The sequence below is a fragment of the Juglans regia genome, chromosome 10 (assembly GCF_001411555.2).
Source record: "Juglans regia cultivar Chandler chromosome 10, Walnut 2.0, whole genome shotgun sequence".
Lineage (NCBI taxonomy): Eukaryota > Viridiplantae > Streptophyta > Magnoliopsida > Fagales > Juglandaceae > Juglans > Juglans regia.
The window spans coordinates 4,591,463-4,608,308 of NC_049910.1; the positions used below are offsets into that span (position 1 = coordinate 4,591,463).

At 39.9% G+C, this 16,846-nt stretch overlaps 1 protein-coding gene and 1 pseudogene across 1 annotated transcript; both read right to left on the reverse strand.

The window, feature by feature from the left end:
* Positions 1 to 4,102: 4,102 nt before the first annotated feature.
* LOC109020919 (receptor-like protein kinase FERONIA) lies at positions 4,103 to 7,365 on the reverse strand. The gene has a single exon (XM_019003450.2). The coding sequence runs from the start codon at positions 6,920 to 6,922 to the stop codon at positions 4,277 to 4,279; it is 2,646 nt and encodes an 881-aa protein (XP_018858995.2). The 5' UTR covers positions 6,923 to 7,365; the 3' UTR covers positions 4,103 to 4,276.
* A 772-nt stretch (positions 7,366 to 8,137) lies between these two features.
* Positions 8,138 to 10,665, reverse strand: LOC109020917 (annotated as a pseudogene).
* Positions 10,666 to 16,846: the final 6,181 nt, after the last annotated feature.

A 16,846-nucleotide genomic window follows, 5' to 3' on the forward strand; every position in this document is an offset into this window, starting at 1 on the left:
GAGTTGGATTTTTTTTCTTTGGTATGAGGACCAAATATGTGTCATTGATTGACCTGTACCAACTGTTAGTATTTAAGGCCCTAGTTATAGCTGCATAGAATCCATTGCCTACTGTCTGTTAATGCTATTGATAGAACCCAGCTAAAAGCCCATCAGGTCCTGGAGATCCCATTGGTTTCATGGTAAAAAATAATTCTTTTACGTCACTAAAAGTGAACTCTTCAAGCAACTTGTAATTCTTCTGATCAGTTACTTGCTTTTGCATAGGTTCTAAACATTCATTAATACCTGTAGAATCATAAGTTGTGAATAAATTGTTAAAAATAAGTCTGAAAAACTTGATTGATTCTTTGAGAAGAAGTTACTTGTCTATCTAGCTTCATCATTTATGCTCCTGATATAATTTGTTTTCCTTCTCTGAGAAGCACACTTGTGAAAGTAGATTGTATTTCTGTCCTTCCGTTGGAACCAGTTTGCTTTTGCTCTTTGTTGCCATTTTGAATTCTCTTCCTTCAAAATCAAAGATATTTCTTGTTTAATCTGTTGAATCTCATCCAAATCCTCAATATTATTTCTTTGTTGCCAGTGGAGTAGTTTTGCCTTCTTTGCTTCCATGAAACCTCTTGTGGCTTACTTCTGAGATCTACACTAGTTAATGAGTTTGTTCCTAATTTTGTACAGATTGATTGTCACAGACTCTAATGAACTCCCATTTTTTATGCCTTGAATCCATACATTAGAAGTTAGATTTTGACAATCTATATTTTCCCCCCAGCTATACTCATATCTAAAAATTCTTCCCTTTCTTCTTTCTTTTGAAAACTGAGTGTTACACTTAACAAAGAGAAGATTGTGATCTGATGAGCAACTAGCAATGTTGTAGACTTGAATATCTTGATATAAACTGTTGAATTGTTGGTTTGCCATGACTCTATCCAATCTTTCCTTGATAAACTTAGTGCCCTGTCTCTTGTTGAACCATGTATGCTTAGGACCTTTATAACCCATGTCCAACAACTCACAGTCTTGTAAAGCTTGACCAAAGGACTTCATCTGAGTATATGGTCTCAAGCGAGGCCCTTCCAAGCTTCTCGTGTTGGTAAAGTATTTCATTAATGTCACCTATACAAAGCCAAGGTTTATTATCTACAGGCTTCAAAAGCCTTAGCAGTTGCCAACTCTCCTCTCTAAGGACCATATAAGGGTTTCCATAGAAACCAATGAGGAGCCAGGTCTTCCCAATTTCTTGTACTGTAATATTCACAAAGATATGGTATCTAGTTTAGGAATCCAATTCTATTTGATCTAAAGAGTTTCACGTCATAGCAATTCCTCCATTGAAACCTCTACTATCTACAATAAAGCTTCTTTCATATCCCAATTTGTTTCTTATTCTTTCCATTTTCTCCCTCTACTTTTAGTTTCCATCAAGAAAACTAAGTTTGGGTGCTTGTGCTTCACCAAAAGATGCAGCTCTTGAACTAATCAAGGATTCTCAAGGCCTCTACAGTTCTAGCAAATACACTTCATTTTTGTGGGTGGTGCTGATCAGTAGCCACCACCTTTTTTTCCTAAGTTAGACTCCTTGCAGGATTGAGTGTATTTCTTTGTCTCTTGAGGGGACTCTATTGAACATTCTGTCTCACTTCTGTTATATCTCTTTTCTTTGAATCCGATTCATGCTGTATAGTGTCCATAGACTTCATATTAATTACCCTGTCCATAAATGATTGCCTAGCTCTTTTTTTTCCAACTTGTCTTCTTAATCACAGTTTCTTCTGATGTTGTAACTGGATTAGTTGATTGTGCGAAGCTATTTTCTTTCTTTGACCAGGTAATACTAATCTCTGCACCTTCCCTCAAAGAGTTACTAGTCTTACCTTCCCAAACTCCCTTGTTGGTTAATGTTGTTAATTGAAGGTGATGATCTGAATTTTGTTCTACTTGCTCTTTATGAATGGTCTAAAGAGGTTCCAGGAGACTAGAGAAATTGTCTGCTATAACTTTGTCACTTTTAATAATCAGATCTTTAGAATTAAGGCCAATAGTTATTTGCTCCTCTTCTAACCCAAGCTGTGCTTTTGAATTAACTTGCTTCATTCCACATTATTAGTGCTAATAGAGGCCCTCAACCATTGTTCATATTGAGCTATGCACATACCTGTGAGATTTTTTCTGCTTTTTTCTAGAGCATAGATTTTGTCAACATGTTTTATAGCTTCACACTGAAAACAAAATAAAGGTAATCTCCCATAATTAATTTCTATCCATCTTTGTTTTCCTTCAAACCAAATCATTTTACCTCTAGGGATAGGTTTTGATATGTCCAACCTGACCCTGACCCTTGTTCAGTCAATCAGCATGTTTATGTCTACAGCCGAATATAGGTATCTTCCCCCAAATACAGGTGCGAAGAAACGTTCTTATGTCTACAACCGCGATTGCCATTAATGGAATATTCCTGATCGGTAAAAATAAATAAAACTTTTCTACTCTTTTAAGTAAATTAGTCTTTTTTTTTTTAGGGGAGGCCGGTGGTTTCTATTGTAATAATGTAAATCAATTTTTTTATTTATTAATTTATTTTATTTTATTTATGGAATATAATGTATATCATTATTTGATGATGTCAACGCTTTTGCTCCTTAATGCGTTCTTTTAAAATAAAGAATGGTGTGCATAGATATTGGATGGTATCTGTATAAGAATGAAGAACTGGCACAAGTTTGAAATGGGTCTTTATTAATAGGCTGATAACTAGTGTGTGGCCACAAAGAATTGTTGGAAAGAATTATTGCCTTCTGTTGTTGCTTGTAATGGCTACAAAGTGTTTGATATAGATCTTAATCTAATAGAAGGGAGGGAGAAGGAAAGTTTATAGTTATTCTTTTGTCTAGCTTGGGGATTCTGGTACAGGAGAAACAAATGAGAGTTTGAGCAGATTAGATTAACTCCCAGACATGTGATTAACCATGCTCTAGGCCTCATGCACAATTACAAAGCTGTTAAAGTTCAGAATCAAGTGCAACTACGAGCACACTTTAGCTGGAAACCACTCCCAGAGGCAAGTCTGAAACTTAATACTAATGGGGCAATGCTCATGAATCTGTAGAAAGCTGGGATTGGCATTATTTTAAAATACCCCATTTGATTTGTCATTAAGACATATAGGTATCTGATAAGTAATTTTAAAATCTTTTAATCCTTATGCTATCAGTCTCGATAATTTTAATGGTTTCGTTAGTAAATAATGTATTCTCTAAGCTAGTTCTAACTCTCGTCCCGTATCCAGTTGATTTTTATTTTTTTTTTAAAATGTATCCTTGGAAACCACAATTCTGCTATATAACAACGTCTGCTTTAATTCTTCAACTAATCAGATTGCAATCTTCACCAGTATACTACAATGTATATTACTCCATTATAGTATAAATTCTATTAATATAAGAGTGCTGTATACTAAAATGTATATATATATATCATAAATACAAATCAAATCTATATTGCCTATATATAGCTAGTTTTTTAATTATTTTCCAAGTGAATGCATGTGCAATGTAGATCAGTGTGAAGGTATTTCATCAGGCAGTACCGGATCCTTTTGCTTATTAACAGTTTCCGCTTCACATAAGTTTTTCTCGGTAGAACAAACAAACAACCCTCGTACGTACACGGCTACTTCAATTTTTTCCAACCCGAAGGTGAGGGAAGGAGAGAGGCCTTGAGGAAAGTTAATTCGTGGGGGGATACATATGCATATATAGGGGATTGGGATTGAGAGATAATCATGGTGACGGAGACTGAAGATCAGTGAAATTAAGGAAGCTGGTAATGAATTTAGGGAAGGAATAGATCATATATAAAATGAAGTAGGGATCTTCCAATACTTGCACTTCTGCCGTTTGGCTTAATATTTGGTTAAGTTTTAATAGATGCATTATGCATGAGTCCCACCCATAAGCTTCGTCGGATACATGCATGCAATACTACCGTCATCTTGCATCTCTACTGAATTAAAATGACTTGCATGCATACAATATATAACTAAAATTGAATGTACTAATCTCAGGAAAAAAAAAATGTTAATTTGAGGATATCAATCTGCTTGAATCTTTGTAACTAGTATGGATACAAAGAATATTTCACTACTATTTATTATTTTATTATTACTTTTCACATACTTTTCACTATTCTTCATTACTATTCAATATTCTATCATTAATTTTTTATTATTATTTATAGAATATCTGAGAATACCTCACTATTCAAATGCAACCTAAAACTTCGACGGCTCTTCACTGCTTGTTATGGTCACCCTGCTACTACTTGACACTTGCCCGCCACAACTACTAAACAAGTTATCACTGTAGTCACACTTGGGCAATTTAAGTGCTTTCCCAGCATCAACCATCTCAGTTTTAGCCACACCTAGCTCACCATCTTTGTCTATGCTCTCTTGCAACTGCAATGTGAATTCAAGGCTCCACACCACATCATTCATCGACGGACGTTCAACACCATTGTCAAGCAAACAATTCATTGCAATTTCACCAAATCTCTTCAAACACTCGGGTGCAACTTGTGCTTCCAATGCTGGATCAACTATCTGATCAAGCTTTCCATTCTTATAGCATTGTCGGGCCCATTCTACAAGGCCCACATCTTGCTTCTTGTTTGCAGTGCGCAATACGGGTGGCCTTGCTGACAACACTTCACAGAGCACGACACTGAATGAATAGACATCGGATTTCTCCGTCAATTGTTGGCGCCTGAAATACTCTGGATCTAAATAACCAAAACTACCCTTCACGACGGTGCTTACGTGGGCCTTGGACCCGCTGGTGGGCCCCATTTTGGACAATCCGAAATCAGACACCTTGGCCACCCAATCATCATCTAGCAAGATATTCGTGGTCTTCACGTCACGATGAATGATCATGTGTTTTGCGCCAGTATGGAGGTAATTCAACCCTTGTGTCGCTCCAATGCAGATTTGGAGCCGCTGCTTCCAAGAGAGAGGTGGGTTGTTGGTGTTGTAGAGATGATCGCGGAGAGTTCCATGAGCCATATAATCATACACCAATATCATCTCATTTCCATCGTTACAATATCCGATCAAGGAAACCAAATGCAAGTGACGGAGTTGGGAGAGCATTTCGATCTCGGTCTCAAATTCGTGAGCCCCTTGTTGAGAGCCAGGTGCCAACCGCTTGATCGCCACTTGGTGGGTCCCACCATCAATGTACCCTTTGTACACTTTTCCAAAACCCCCGACACCAATAATGAAAACATCGTCGAAGTTGTGGGTGGCAGCTCTAATCTCAGCCAATGAAAAGTAGCGACTCAAGGACGTAGGTAGAGATGATCCGCAGGCCTTGGTTGACTTGGTCGTAGAGCAAGAAAATGGTGCCCACCAAGTAGTCCCAGAGGTAGAGTTCGAATTCGTGACTCTCTTACGCCGCCAAAAAATCAATAATGCAACAAACGACGCCATAACAAAGCCGGCAACTCCGCCCGTTGCGACGACAATTATTTTCGATTCATTATTCTTCAGCTTCGACGATGGCCTTGGAGGCGCAATCTGTGGTGGCAACAGAAGAGGGTCGGGGTTGGCTCCGGCGAGATTATTGCCATTGATGTCGCTTTCTTTAAATATTTCAGCGCCATTCAATATTGCATCGTGGTAGATAGTCCCTTGTGGTTCTGCTCCTATTGCAATATAGAGGTTCACTTGCTTGTGGCTTCCTAATTTATCATCCATAAAAACAGCATAGTCCCTATACACGGGCACGCCTTTTTCACCACCACCCCATATAAAGACGTCAGCCGCGGGTTTCTCAGCCGTTTGATTTGCTATGAAAATACGGAACGTTCTATCTCCGGGTTTGTTAATCTCTGGTTGAAACTCGCAGAAGTGTAGCCTTATGAAATAATAAAACCCAGAATCAACGGAGAATTCCCAGGTCAGATTCTGGCTCAGGTTGATAGCTGACTCAGTCCCCATAGTTCGAGCAGTCTGATAGACCTCTGCTGGTGCTGCGTATTTATGTAGTAAGTTGGTAAAGGTTAGATTGATGGTGCCGTTGACAGGTAGAAAAAGTACGCCATGTTCTAATTTCAAGTACTTGTCGTCCTGATACCAGCTCCGGAACATTCCGCCGGTGTCTTCCTTGGGTGAGATGGAGCGCCCTCCAACATTTAATCTGTATACTGTCTCGAGAGCAGTGCTGTTCTTGATGCTGTACTGGTCGTTCTGGCCGATTAAAGGAAATCCTGGATCCTGCGCCGGAGTGTAATAGAGATTAGAAGGCATCGGCCATATTTCGATTCCGTTGATAAAAGCATAGGAATCGGACACGGTCGGAGATGGAGTGAAGGTTATGTTCAACCTCTGATCTTCCTCAATGTTGACACAGTATTCTCTGAATATGGTTTCGTCTAGATCCCCATCCGCATCTGCCGTGAGTGAAGCGTTGAAGTTGCTAAGAAGAGTAAAAGGACCAGCTTTGACGGAGAAGAGGGCTTTAGAGCGATCAAAGTCGGAGTACGAAGTTGGGTAAAAGTATAGTCGAATGAACTTTTGTCCTGCGGTGACGGGGAAATCGTAGGTGAACGTGAAGAGAGAGATGCGAGCTGTGGCAAAGGGCACTTGGGCAGCAGTGGGGGATTGTCTAGCTGCGATACGAGTGTGGTTGTTCAGCGATTGTTCAAGAGGGAGGAATTTTGAATTCGCGTCTCCAATCCAGGTCCGACCATCCAAGGCAGTTGAATGGCCAGAGAAGCCACAATTGAGGAGAATTTGGTCGATGGGTGTGTAAGGAGACGACGATTCAACGGGGACCGTGCAGATAAGGTCGTGCAGCAAGAAGAAGAAGGCAAGGTAGAGAGGTGCAAAAGGAGGTAGGAGGAAGGAATTCCACATCGAGGCAGAGAGAAGCAAGTGAGAAGATCGGGCAGCAGAAATGAGTTTTTCCTATCTCTGTTTTGTGTGGGTAGGGGGAGAACGCCAATTGAGTGTTATCATAACAAGGGGTCAATACTGCAAAGATTGACCTAAAAGGCTATAAAAAAAAAACTGTGGCCACAGGAGACTTCACGCGTTAAAATGTAGACCCTGCACTGAAGTAATTTGCACTGCATAATTGAGACCTGGAAGTCAGGCAATTTGTTCTGCATCTTTGGAGGAAAGTGACCCTTCGGCCTTTGTTGTGTGGTGTAGGGATATTTATCTTCATCCAAGAATACAAGTTGGCATTTGTGAATGTTCAATCCGAACATGTTTTTTCATCAAGGTGAAATTATTTTCAATGGCCTTTCAAGCAGGGGTTGGCATTTCCTCTCAAACAGTTTGGCTACCTAAAATCAAAGTTCAGGTTTGGGCTCCATATTTTTTTAATGTTTTTTAATATATATATTTTATTTAAATTTTCAACTTCATTCGAAAAATATTTAAATTCAAAAAATTTAAAATTATTGCATGCTTTAAAATTTGTTTAATATATAATAAATATATACCGATTCTCTTAATTCGAAAGACCCGCACTAATTACAAGTCTGCATCACGTAACAACATAACAATCTATCATAAATACATACGGACTAGGTACATGTACTAAACTAGGCAATGAAAGACTACAAATTTAGTATTCAGGTATTCAGTCTAAGAGAATCCAAAACAAGTGCTCTATGCCCAGCGGGCCAGCAACCCTTTGCCACTGAAAACTTCAATGTTATAGGGGCCAGACCATTCTTTCGCCCCACGATGATTTAAAAGACTGCTCCAATTAAGGTGCCTGCACATGAAAAACTCTTTTCATAGGTGATTTGTTTGGAGCAAACACATTAGTAATAGCTTCCCTGAGAGTCACAGGTACCTCTGGGTGATTTGAGTTGGGATGGATAAAACAAAGATATATATATATATATATATAATTTGTTCTCTAGATAAATGATTTATTACCGGTTTCATCGTGTTTTCAAGGTAAAAGCTTCGTGTCTATTTGGAATTGTTTTGTTTTTCCTTAGATTGCGTTTTGTTTTTTCCGTTTTATGCTTCCCAGTTTGGAATTTATAACTCCAAATCCAATTTGGAAGTAATTTGTTGAAGTTGATAGCAAGAAAAAAAAAATTGATGCAGTGAAAAGAAGCAGGGATTAAGGAATTAGAATTATTAGGGAAGGCGGCAACAAAAAAAGACCATACAAACCTGACATTTCGATTTCAGTTCAGGAAAATAATGGATGGCACATGCTGGACTTTGAAGGAATCCTCCTCTCATTCTTCGAGTCTAAGTTTGAATGTCCTTGGCATCCAACGTATCTCCAGTTCCTGAAGGGTAGAGACAAACCTCAATCCATCTGGAACCATCTTCAACTTGATTCGGTTTGAAATCTTCAAATGGCGAAGACTGGTCATGGCACCTGCCTCAACTGTCCACTCCTCCAAATTGAGCAAGCCACGTAGGAGAAAGATTCTAGTTTAGGAAAACCATTTTTCAAGCAAACCATCTGCTTCCCTACAAAAACTTCCCATCCACTTAAGACCCTCAAGTTAGGCAGCTTCCCCAGTGTTGGCATTACGTCTTCCACTAGGCTGGATCCCCACAAAGTTAACTTGGCGAGGTTCCGAGGAAATTTGTGACAATCTGGTACTTTCTCTATCCGTCCTTCTATGTGCAGCTTCCAAAGACGAGGTCATCCTTGCACTACTTCCTGTACATCTATTACCTGTCTCGGGAATGAAAGCAATCCAGCCTTCATGGACAAGGACTGAAGGTTACATTTTTTTTTGTTGGGGTGATTGACGTGTCTCGAGTCATTCAGCTCCAATATTCTAAGATTGGTCAAACTAAGAAGATCTCTTAGGTCACATTTGTTTGCAGGAAGGTTTACTAGCGTCTGCAAGTTTCTCAGATTTGTCAGTTGCAGTTTATCATCAGTTGAATTGTTACACCACTGGGGAAGATAAAGATGTCTCAATTGTTCCATCTTCCAGATAACATCCGGTAATTCTACAGTTGTTTCCCAGCCTAGATCTTCGATCGTTTCTAGATTCAAGGTCTCTAAGCATACTAAATTGCCTATGGGAGAAGGCTACCAGTTTTCTTTAAGCTCAAGTACCTCAAATGAACCAATCTTCTATTTCCTCAGGTAACACTACATCCAATATCTGTATTCCTTCCATATCCAAAACTCTTCAGTAATTTGAAGTACTCAAACATGGATTCTATTTGCTGGTTATTTTTATTAAAGTATAAAACAGACCTGATCTGGGGATTCTCTTTGTAGTTTTCTGGGAGAAAATCTTCAGAAAATATGGCAAGTCTTCGAATCCTACCAGTTGAACTCACCCTCTGTACGCTGTGGGAAGAAAGGGGATTTGTCTCATGTCCACTAACAATATGGAGAAAATTTTCCTGCTTTGCTTTTGACAAACGTAGGTCGCGCGTAAGATCATGGAGGCGGCAGGATTTAATCCTTCCACTCGCTCCAATTACACCCACTTCAGCGATGCGTCTATTTATCAAGTCAATTAAGTACAGTTCTGCAATATCTTCCAGCATTTCATCTCCCTCTCCTTCTAACTCCGGTGAAACAATGGCTTCCGCCACCCATAACCGAACCAATTTCTTTGTCGGTATATCAAAGTCCTCTGGGAAATGGCTCAAATAGAGAAAACAGAGCTTTAATTGGGAAGGTAAATCATTGTACTTAAAGCCAAGGCGTTGTGAATTGTTGTTTTTTGTCCTTGGCCACTGCCTCTCCCTAGGAATGATTTAATATTTTTGTGCACAGTCTCCCACTCGTTCAAAGTTTCTTTAGCTGCCAAAAGTCTCTCAAGCACAATGATTCCCAATGGTAAGCCACCACACCTTGCCACCATATCTCTTCCTAACCTCTCCTTGTCTCTGCAAATGCTGTAGTCTGCATGACAACGACAAGAACAATGAGTCCAACAATAAATTCATTGAGTTTCCATTAGACTACTAATTTTTTAACCTTTTTTTTTTTTTTTAAATACCAAAGAGATCGGATCACATATAGTAACCCTCCACATTTATTAAGAATCTCACTTGTGACGAAAGAATACCGTAAAAACAAACATGGCACTGGAAACATTCTTTCCAAGCCTATTATGAAACTTTAACCAACAAATCAAAATAATAGAAAACCTCAAATATACAATTCCCAAACAACATTCTAAACTCGTAAAGAAGGCAAACCAACTTTGTCAACACGAAAAATTCATTTTAAAGGAGTTGGCAATCCCACAGAATCCATCCAGAGGCAAGAAACTCCCTTAGCACCTAACTTCGCCAAGCCGTCGGCCATCGCATTCCCTTCTCTAAAAACATGTTGTACTGTGTAAGTTATCGAATGTAACATTAAAAGGATCTCCTCCCAAAAAGTCTTCAAGATACCATAGACCACACTTACCCTCACGCAACCTATTCACTAAAATCTTGGAATCCATTTCCAGTTCCACGTTCTGCATACCCACTAGCCTGCAATGCCGAAGACCATGGACTAAAGCCATTAATTCAACACTATTATTGGTGTCGTCTACGATCCCAGCTGCATAAGCTAGAATGAGGGCCCCTTTCTCATCTCGTATGACACCTCCAACACCTGATCTTCCTGGGTTGCCTAGGCTACATCCATCCATGTTGAGTTTGCACCATCCAGCTCTCGATTTCTACCAAACAATCAACCTAGCTTCTTTCCATTTCTTATGTTTAATAGGCACTTCTAATTCAGACAATACTGCATCATCAAACTGATTCCAAGTCATTGCTGCCTTGAGCTTTAAACCCACCTAAGAAATCCAATATAATACATGCCGCCAAAGAGCCTCTTTTGAATCGGCAACACCCTCCATCCGTTTTTTGCATCTCCAAAGCCAAAGTTGCCAGGTAATAATGGAAGGATTCAACCCAAGCAACATCCCACGAGACGATGATTTTTTCGCCCTATTAAACCATAAACAAATTCTATGTTTCCATGATGAGGAGGAAACAAAACGCATGCCCAACGGAGTAGATATTTTCCTCCAAATATACTGAGCCATGTCTCCTCTTGCCAGAACGTGCTTAAGATCTTCATAGGCTCTGAAGTCACAACACACACATTTTAAGATAATCGGAACACCCACTTTATGCAGCTTGTCATCCATTGAATGACATCCATGAAAGGCCTGCCACATAGTCATAGAAATATTTTTAGGAAGTCCAGGATTCCAGATCCAATTAGTCCAAGGTAACTCCGATCCCCTCATTCTCGTATTCTCCCAAGCATTTTTCACAGAAAAACCCCCATTTGTTTTCCCCATCCATATCAATTTATCTAGACCTTGTTGACTATTACCCAGATGCATCAACACTTCTAGGGCCTTTTCCCTCCCCAATAAACTTGTAAATAAATCCTCATTTCAGCCAATCTTCGACTTGCATTCTTTTAGAGACAATAAAGGCCTAACAATATCTGCATAAGTATGGCCCAGAGGTTCTAAAGGAGACCACTTATTCCACCACAAAAACACGTCCCCATCCTTAACCTGCCATCTTGAATGATGTAATACCTCAGGAATGCATCTCATCACCATATGCCAAAAACTAGTGCCCCTCATAGGATTTATCAAGGAAATATGATTTCCCTTTATGTACTTGGCTTGGAAAAAGGAAGCTCATAATGACTTTTCAGCTATAACTTTCCATGCAAATTTCATATTTAATGCTTTTTGAACCTCACATAACTTCCTCAAGCCAACTCCCCCCTTCCATAATCAGTTTGCAAATTTTGTCCTAAGCCACACTTTTTTTCTTTTGGCTTCTCATTTTCCATTCCCCAGAAAAAAGAGCTAAATGTCTGATTCAATGACTCAATTGTCGACTTTGGAATAGGAATGACTGATAACAAATGGACTGGAACACTAGATAGGACATGCCTTAACAAGATGAGCCTCGGCTCTTTTGACAAAATCTGTGCCTTTCACCCTTCAATTTTCCTCTTAATTTTTTCCAACGAATCCGCCAAATGTCTATTTAACAATTTGCCGGTAACAATGGGAAGCCCTAAATACTTGAAAGGAAACGCACCTTGCACAAACCCAGTAGCACGTAAAATGGAACGTCTTCGTAGCCTTGTAATACGATCAGAAAAATAAATCGCCGACTTATTCCTATTTATAGCTTGGCCCAACCATACCTCATACTTCTTCAAACAATCCATGATTGACTTAAAGATTTTTTTTCAGCATTTGCAAATATAATCATATCATCTGCATATAAAATGTGAGAAACTAGCAATGCCCCCCTCGGATGCGAAAACTTCCCAATTGACCCAAATTGAAACTTCTCCTTCAAAAGTTTTGAGAGCGTCTCCTCCACTAAAATAAACAAATACGGCGATAAAGGATCTCCTTGCCGTAACTCCTTCCACCCTTATAAAATCCCTTCACCTTTCCATTCATCACAACAGAATACCAGACAGGCATTACACATTTCTTAACAAGATCTTGAAATTTTGAAGAAAAACCAAAAGCATCCAACACATGTAAAAGAAAGTCCCAATAAATGCTATCATATGCTTTAGCAAAATCCACTTTAATCATTACATTGCCTCCTCTAACATTTTTATTCATGCGATGTATCATCTCTTGGGTTAAGCTGACATTTTCCAGAATACTTCTACCTGGAATAAAAGCGCCTTACTCTAGAGATATCATCTGGGACAGAATAGGACCTACCTAATCGCCGCACCATCAATTTAGAACAAAATTTATACACCACAGAATAGAGGATAATTGGCCTGAACTTATCAAAGCTGGTAGGATTCAGCACCTTAGGAATGAGAACTACATATGACGAGGAATAGAACCTAGGTAGTAGCTCAGTACCTCTAAAAATGTCCCAAACTGCTTCCACCACATCCTTTTCAACAATCTCTCAGCAACTTTTATAAAATCTTGAAAAGAAACCATTCGGACTTGGAGAACTGTCTATTGAGATAGAGAACATAGTATCCTTAATATCTTGGATTGAAGGGAGCTCACACAACCTGCTATTTTCAATATCCGAGATTTCTTTTAGAACACACCGCAACAAATCTGGGCATGAGTTACCATTTCTAGCCTCCATAAATTACCCTCCAAACAAGCATGCAATCTCGCTTGATGAAGTCCTACACTTATAAAGAGACCTTATCAAGGGTCAGCTACCATTTAAAGTTTTATTCAGCTGTAAGCAACACTTAATAGAATAACCCCTTAGCACCAAAAACCCCCTTTTGAGAGGTCATCTGGGAGTACAACTGCCATAGCTTTCCTTTTTCGCGTTATGATGCTCTCTGTATCATCAAGTTGACCATTTTTGGTGTTATTTTGACTATTTTAGTATTCGTTGTGATTATACTTGTAAGAGAATGTATGCGATAGTCTTATTAATTAGGTTTTTGTTAATGCAAGTTTGTTTTATTACGTGCTTGTACATATTTCGACTAGAAGGCATTGGCCATATTTTGATTTTGTTGATAAGAGCATTGGACTTAGGAACGTTTGGAGATGGAGTGAAGATTATGTTAAACCTATGATGTTCCTCAATGTTGACACAATATTCTCTGAATATTGTTTCGGTCGGATCCCTATCCGCATCTGCCGTGAGCGAAGCGTTGAAGTTGCTAAGAAGAGTAAAAGGGCCAGTTTTGACGGAGAGGAAACCTTTAGAGTGATCAAAGCTGGAGTGCGAGGCCAGGTAGAAGTATAGTTGAATGAACTTTTGGCCGGTGGTGACGGGGAATACGGTGGTGAACGGGGAGAGAGAGACCCAGGCTGTGGCAAAGGGCACTTGGCCGGTCGCAGAGGTGGATTGTATAGCTGAGGTAATGGCAATAGAGGGTTGGTTTGGTGATTGTTCAATGAGTAGGGAGTCTGAACTCAATTCTCCAGTCCAGGTCCGACCATCAAATCCAGTGGAGTTGGCAGTGGAACCACAGTTGAGAAGAATATAGTCGATTGGAGGATAATTATAAGGAGACGACGAGCCGCTGTCGACGGTGCTGGACAGGTGGCGCATGAAGAAGACAACATAGAGAGGGGTAAAACGTGGTAGAAGGGTGGAACTCATTGTAGCATGGGAATAGGGTAGTGGGTGCAAGCTTGGAACCTGCGCTTGGGTAGAACAAAAATCAAGCTAGAAGACAGTTAAAACTGAGAAGTGGGGCATGGTTGGAAGGCTTGAAAAGTCTTCGGAAGACGTTAATTTGGTTGATTTAAAATACTTTAAAAATAAGTTTAGATTTTTTTTTAAGAAAAAAGTTTTACATTGGGGCATGTTGATAATTAATTGTTGACTTTGACCTAATGATGTAATTAACAGATTGCATCCACATTTGAACCCATATATAGAATTTGCCATTTTGGTCCCATTGTTTTCGATAATCAGAACTGTTGAGGGAAAAATTAGTTAATTGGCATATTCTTGTGAAAAACTGTGTAAATTTGTGTTGTAACAAGTGTGTAGTGTGTCAAAGTGAAAAAGGGAGGGCCAACTCAAGTCAGAGAGTTCGCTCGAAGTGGCTCGACATTTCGCTCGAGCGAACTTCAAGTCAGAGACTTTGCTCGACATGGTTCAACACTTCGCTCAAGCTACATTCAAGTCAGAGAGTTCGCTTGACTTGGCTCGAGCAAAACTAAGTTCGCTTGACACTTCGCTCGAGCCAATGTTCTGGAAATCTAATTTTCCTAGGTTTGAGCGCCTCTTTCCTTATTGGTATAAAAGGAAACCTTTTGGTCTTTCTTTTGGTGTGGAGAAATCAGAGCAAAAACATAACCTCTTTCCAAGAGCACTTGTGAGAGTCTTCTCCCCACATTCAAGTTGCATATCTCTTGGAAGATATACCTCCACCACAATACACTCAAAATCAATCACCGTCAAAGTCCATTGAAGTGGACGTGTTGATTGTCCGGAAGGTTTCCGGAGCTGCTGTTGATGCAGAGATCAAGAAGTTCTCGTGGAAAGCTCTAGAAGGTTGAAGTTCCGACACTACATACGTGTAGAGATCGAGTGGGTCACTCGTAATGTTGCAAGCCAAGTTTAGGAACTACAAAGGTTTTGTGAGTTTCTCTAAATTGATTGTAATAAACTTTTTCTATAGTGGATTTTAGGTGGTGGCTTACACTCGGAGTGGTTTTAGAATTTGAAGACGTTCTTCAAATGAGTTTCCACTTCGTGAACAAATCTCTGTGTTGATTATTTGTATGATTTATTTCATCTTTTAATTACTTACTTGTCTTATATTTTATTAGACAAGAAAATTTGAACTGCACCTATTCACCCCCTCTAGGTGTTGTATGGGATTGAACCACTGCTTTTTCAAGAACTATATTCCATGAAGTTTAAAATAAAATTTAAAAGACGTATCTGTGAGGGAGGGCCCTTTCCAGAAGGAAAGGGCCCGGGCCTAGGAAGGTCGACCCATGGAACCCCACGTGAGGAAGGGCCCAACTCAGGAACGTCGAGCTATTGAACCCTAGGCCCAAAGAGGGAAGCCGGAGACCCTGGGCCAGAAGACCAGGAACTGACATTTCCTGCTCGGGAAGGCATTTCGACACAAGCACGAAGGTACAAAGGAGAGCGTTTCAGGACTTGGCAACTTACCGAGCCCTACTGTATGGCATCAAGCAGAACATCCTACTGAAAGCGGACAACTAGGCATGCCTGATCATGATCTCGTCAAACTCAATGCACATGTTAGAAGGCCCAGCATGTAACGGCATGCCCCTAGAGCACGTAGGACGGCTCGACCACGATCTAACACCCGATCCTGGCAGAAAGAGGCAGCTGGTCTGACCTAACACGACCTGATACGCCACGACCTCCCTCGGCCGCCCAAGCTACGGTCTGACACACTGTTGCAGCAAAAAATAAGTGGTAGCAGATCTGACACCTGACACACCACGATCTCCCTCAATAGCAGAACCCGGATCAAGTATAAATAAGGACCATCCCTTCCACGGGAGGGCTCTCTCGCTCTCTGTCTTGTAACCTTTACTATCATTCTGTGTTTCTGAGCTTTTTTCATAGAATTATATGTTGACTTAGGCGTCTGAGTGACCCCAGGCCCCATCGGAGCCTATTCTCCCTCTTAGTTGTAGGCGATGTGGAACTTGGACATCACGGTTTTATTCGGGTTGCGAAACACGATATCAACAGTATCGATATTGAAATGTGATTAATACATAATTTGTAGTGACTAAGAGATATATGAACTGCGAAACACTTGAAAGTTTATAAATTAAGAACATATTGAATAAATTAAACTTTGGTGGTTATTCTTGTAATGAAGAAAAATTCCGGCGCATATATATGCATGCACAGACAAACATACGAAAGATGGAACAATAGAATAAAGCAGAACGCCATCAATTAGGCTATAAGAGATAGACCGATCGATGCAGTTTTGGAGGGATCTTCACCCGGCCCATTGGCAGCCATCTAAAATTAAACTGGATCCTGCTTAATTTTGGGTTGCATTCAGTACTTGACTACTTGAGATGGACGCCAAGCATGAACAATATGCCTCGTCGACAAGTCTTGGTCGGCATTATCTCTTTCGGTTCAGCCAATCAACGCCATTAATATTAATAAATTAATATTTCTTATTAAGCTATGGCAAATAAGAGATTTATAAGCACTTGCAACAGTTTATTATAAGTTGCATGCTAACATAATGGAATATTGGGTCTGTTCTCACAAAATCACCCTATATATGCTTAATTATATATGTCACATTGAGGTCATTAATGCTCCCCAACCATGCATAGACATAGATAATATTCCGTCAGTTGCTTG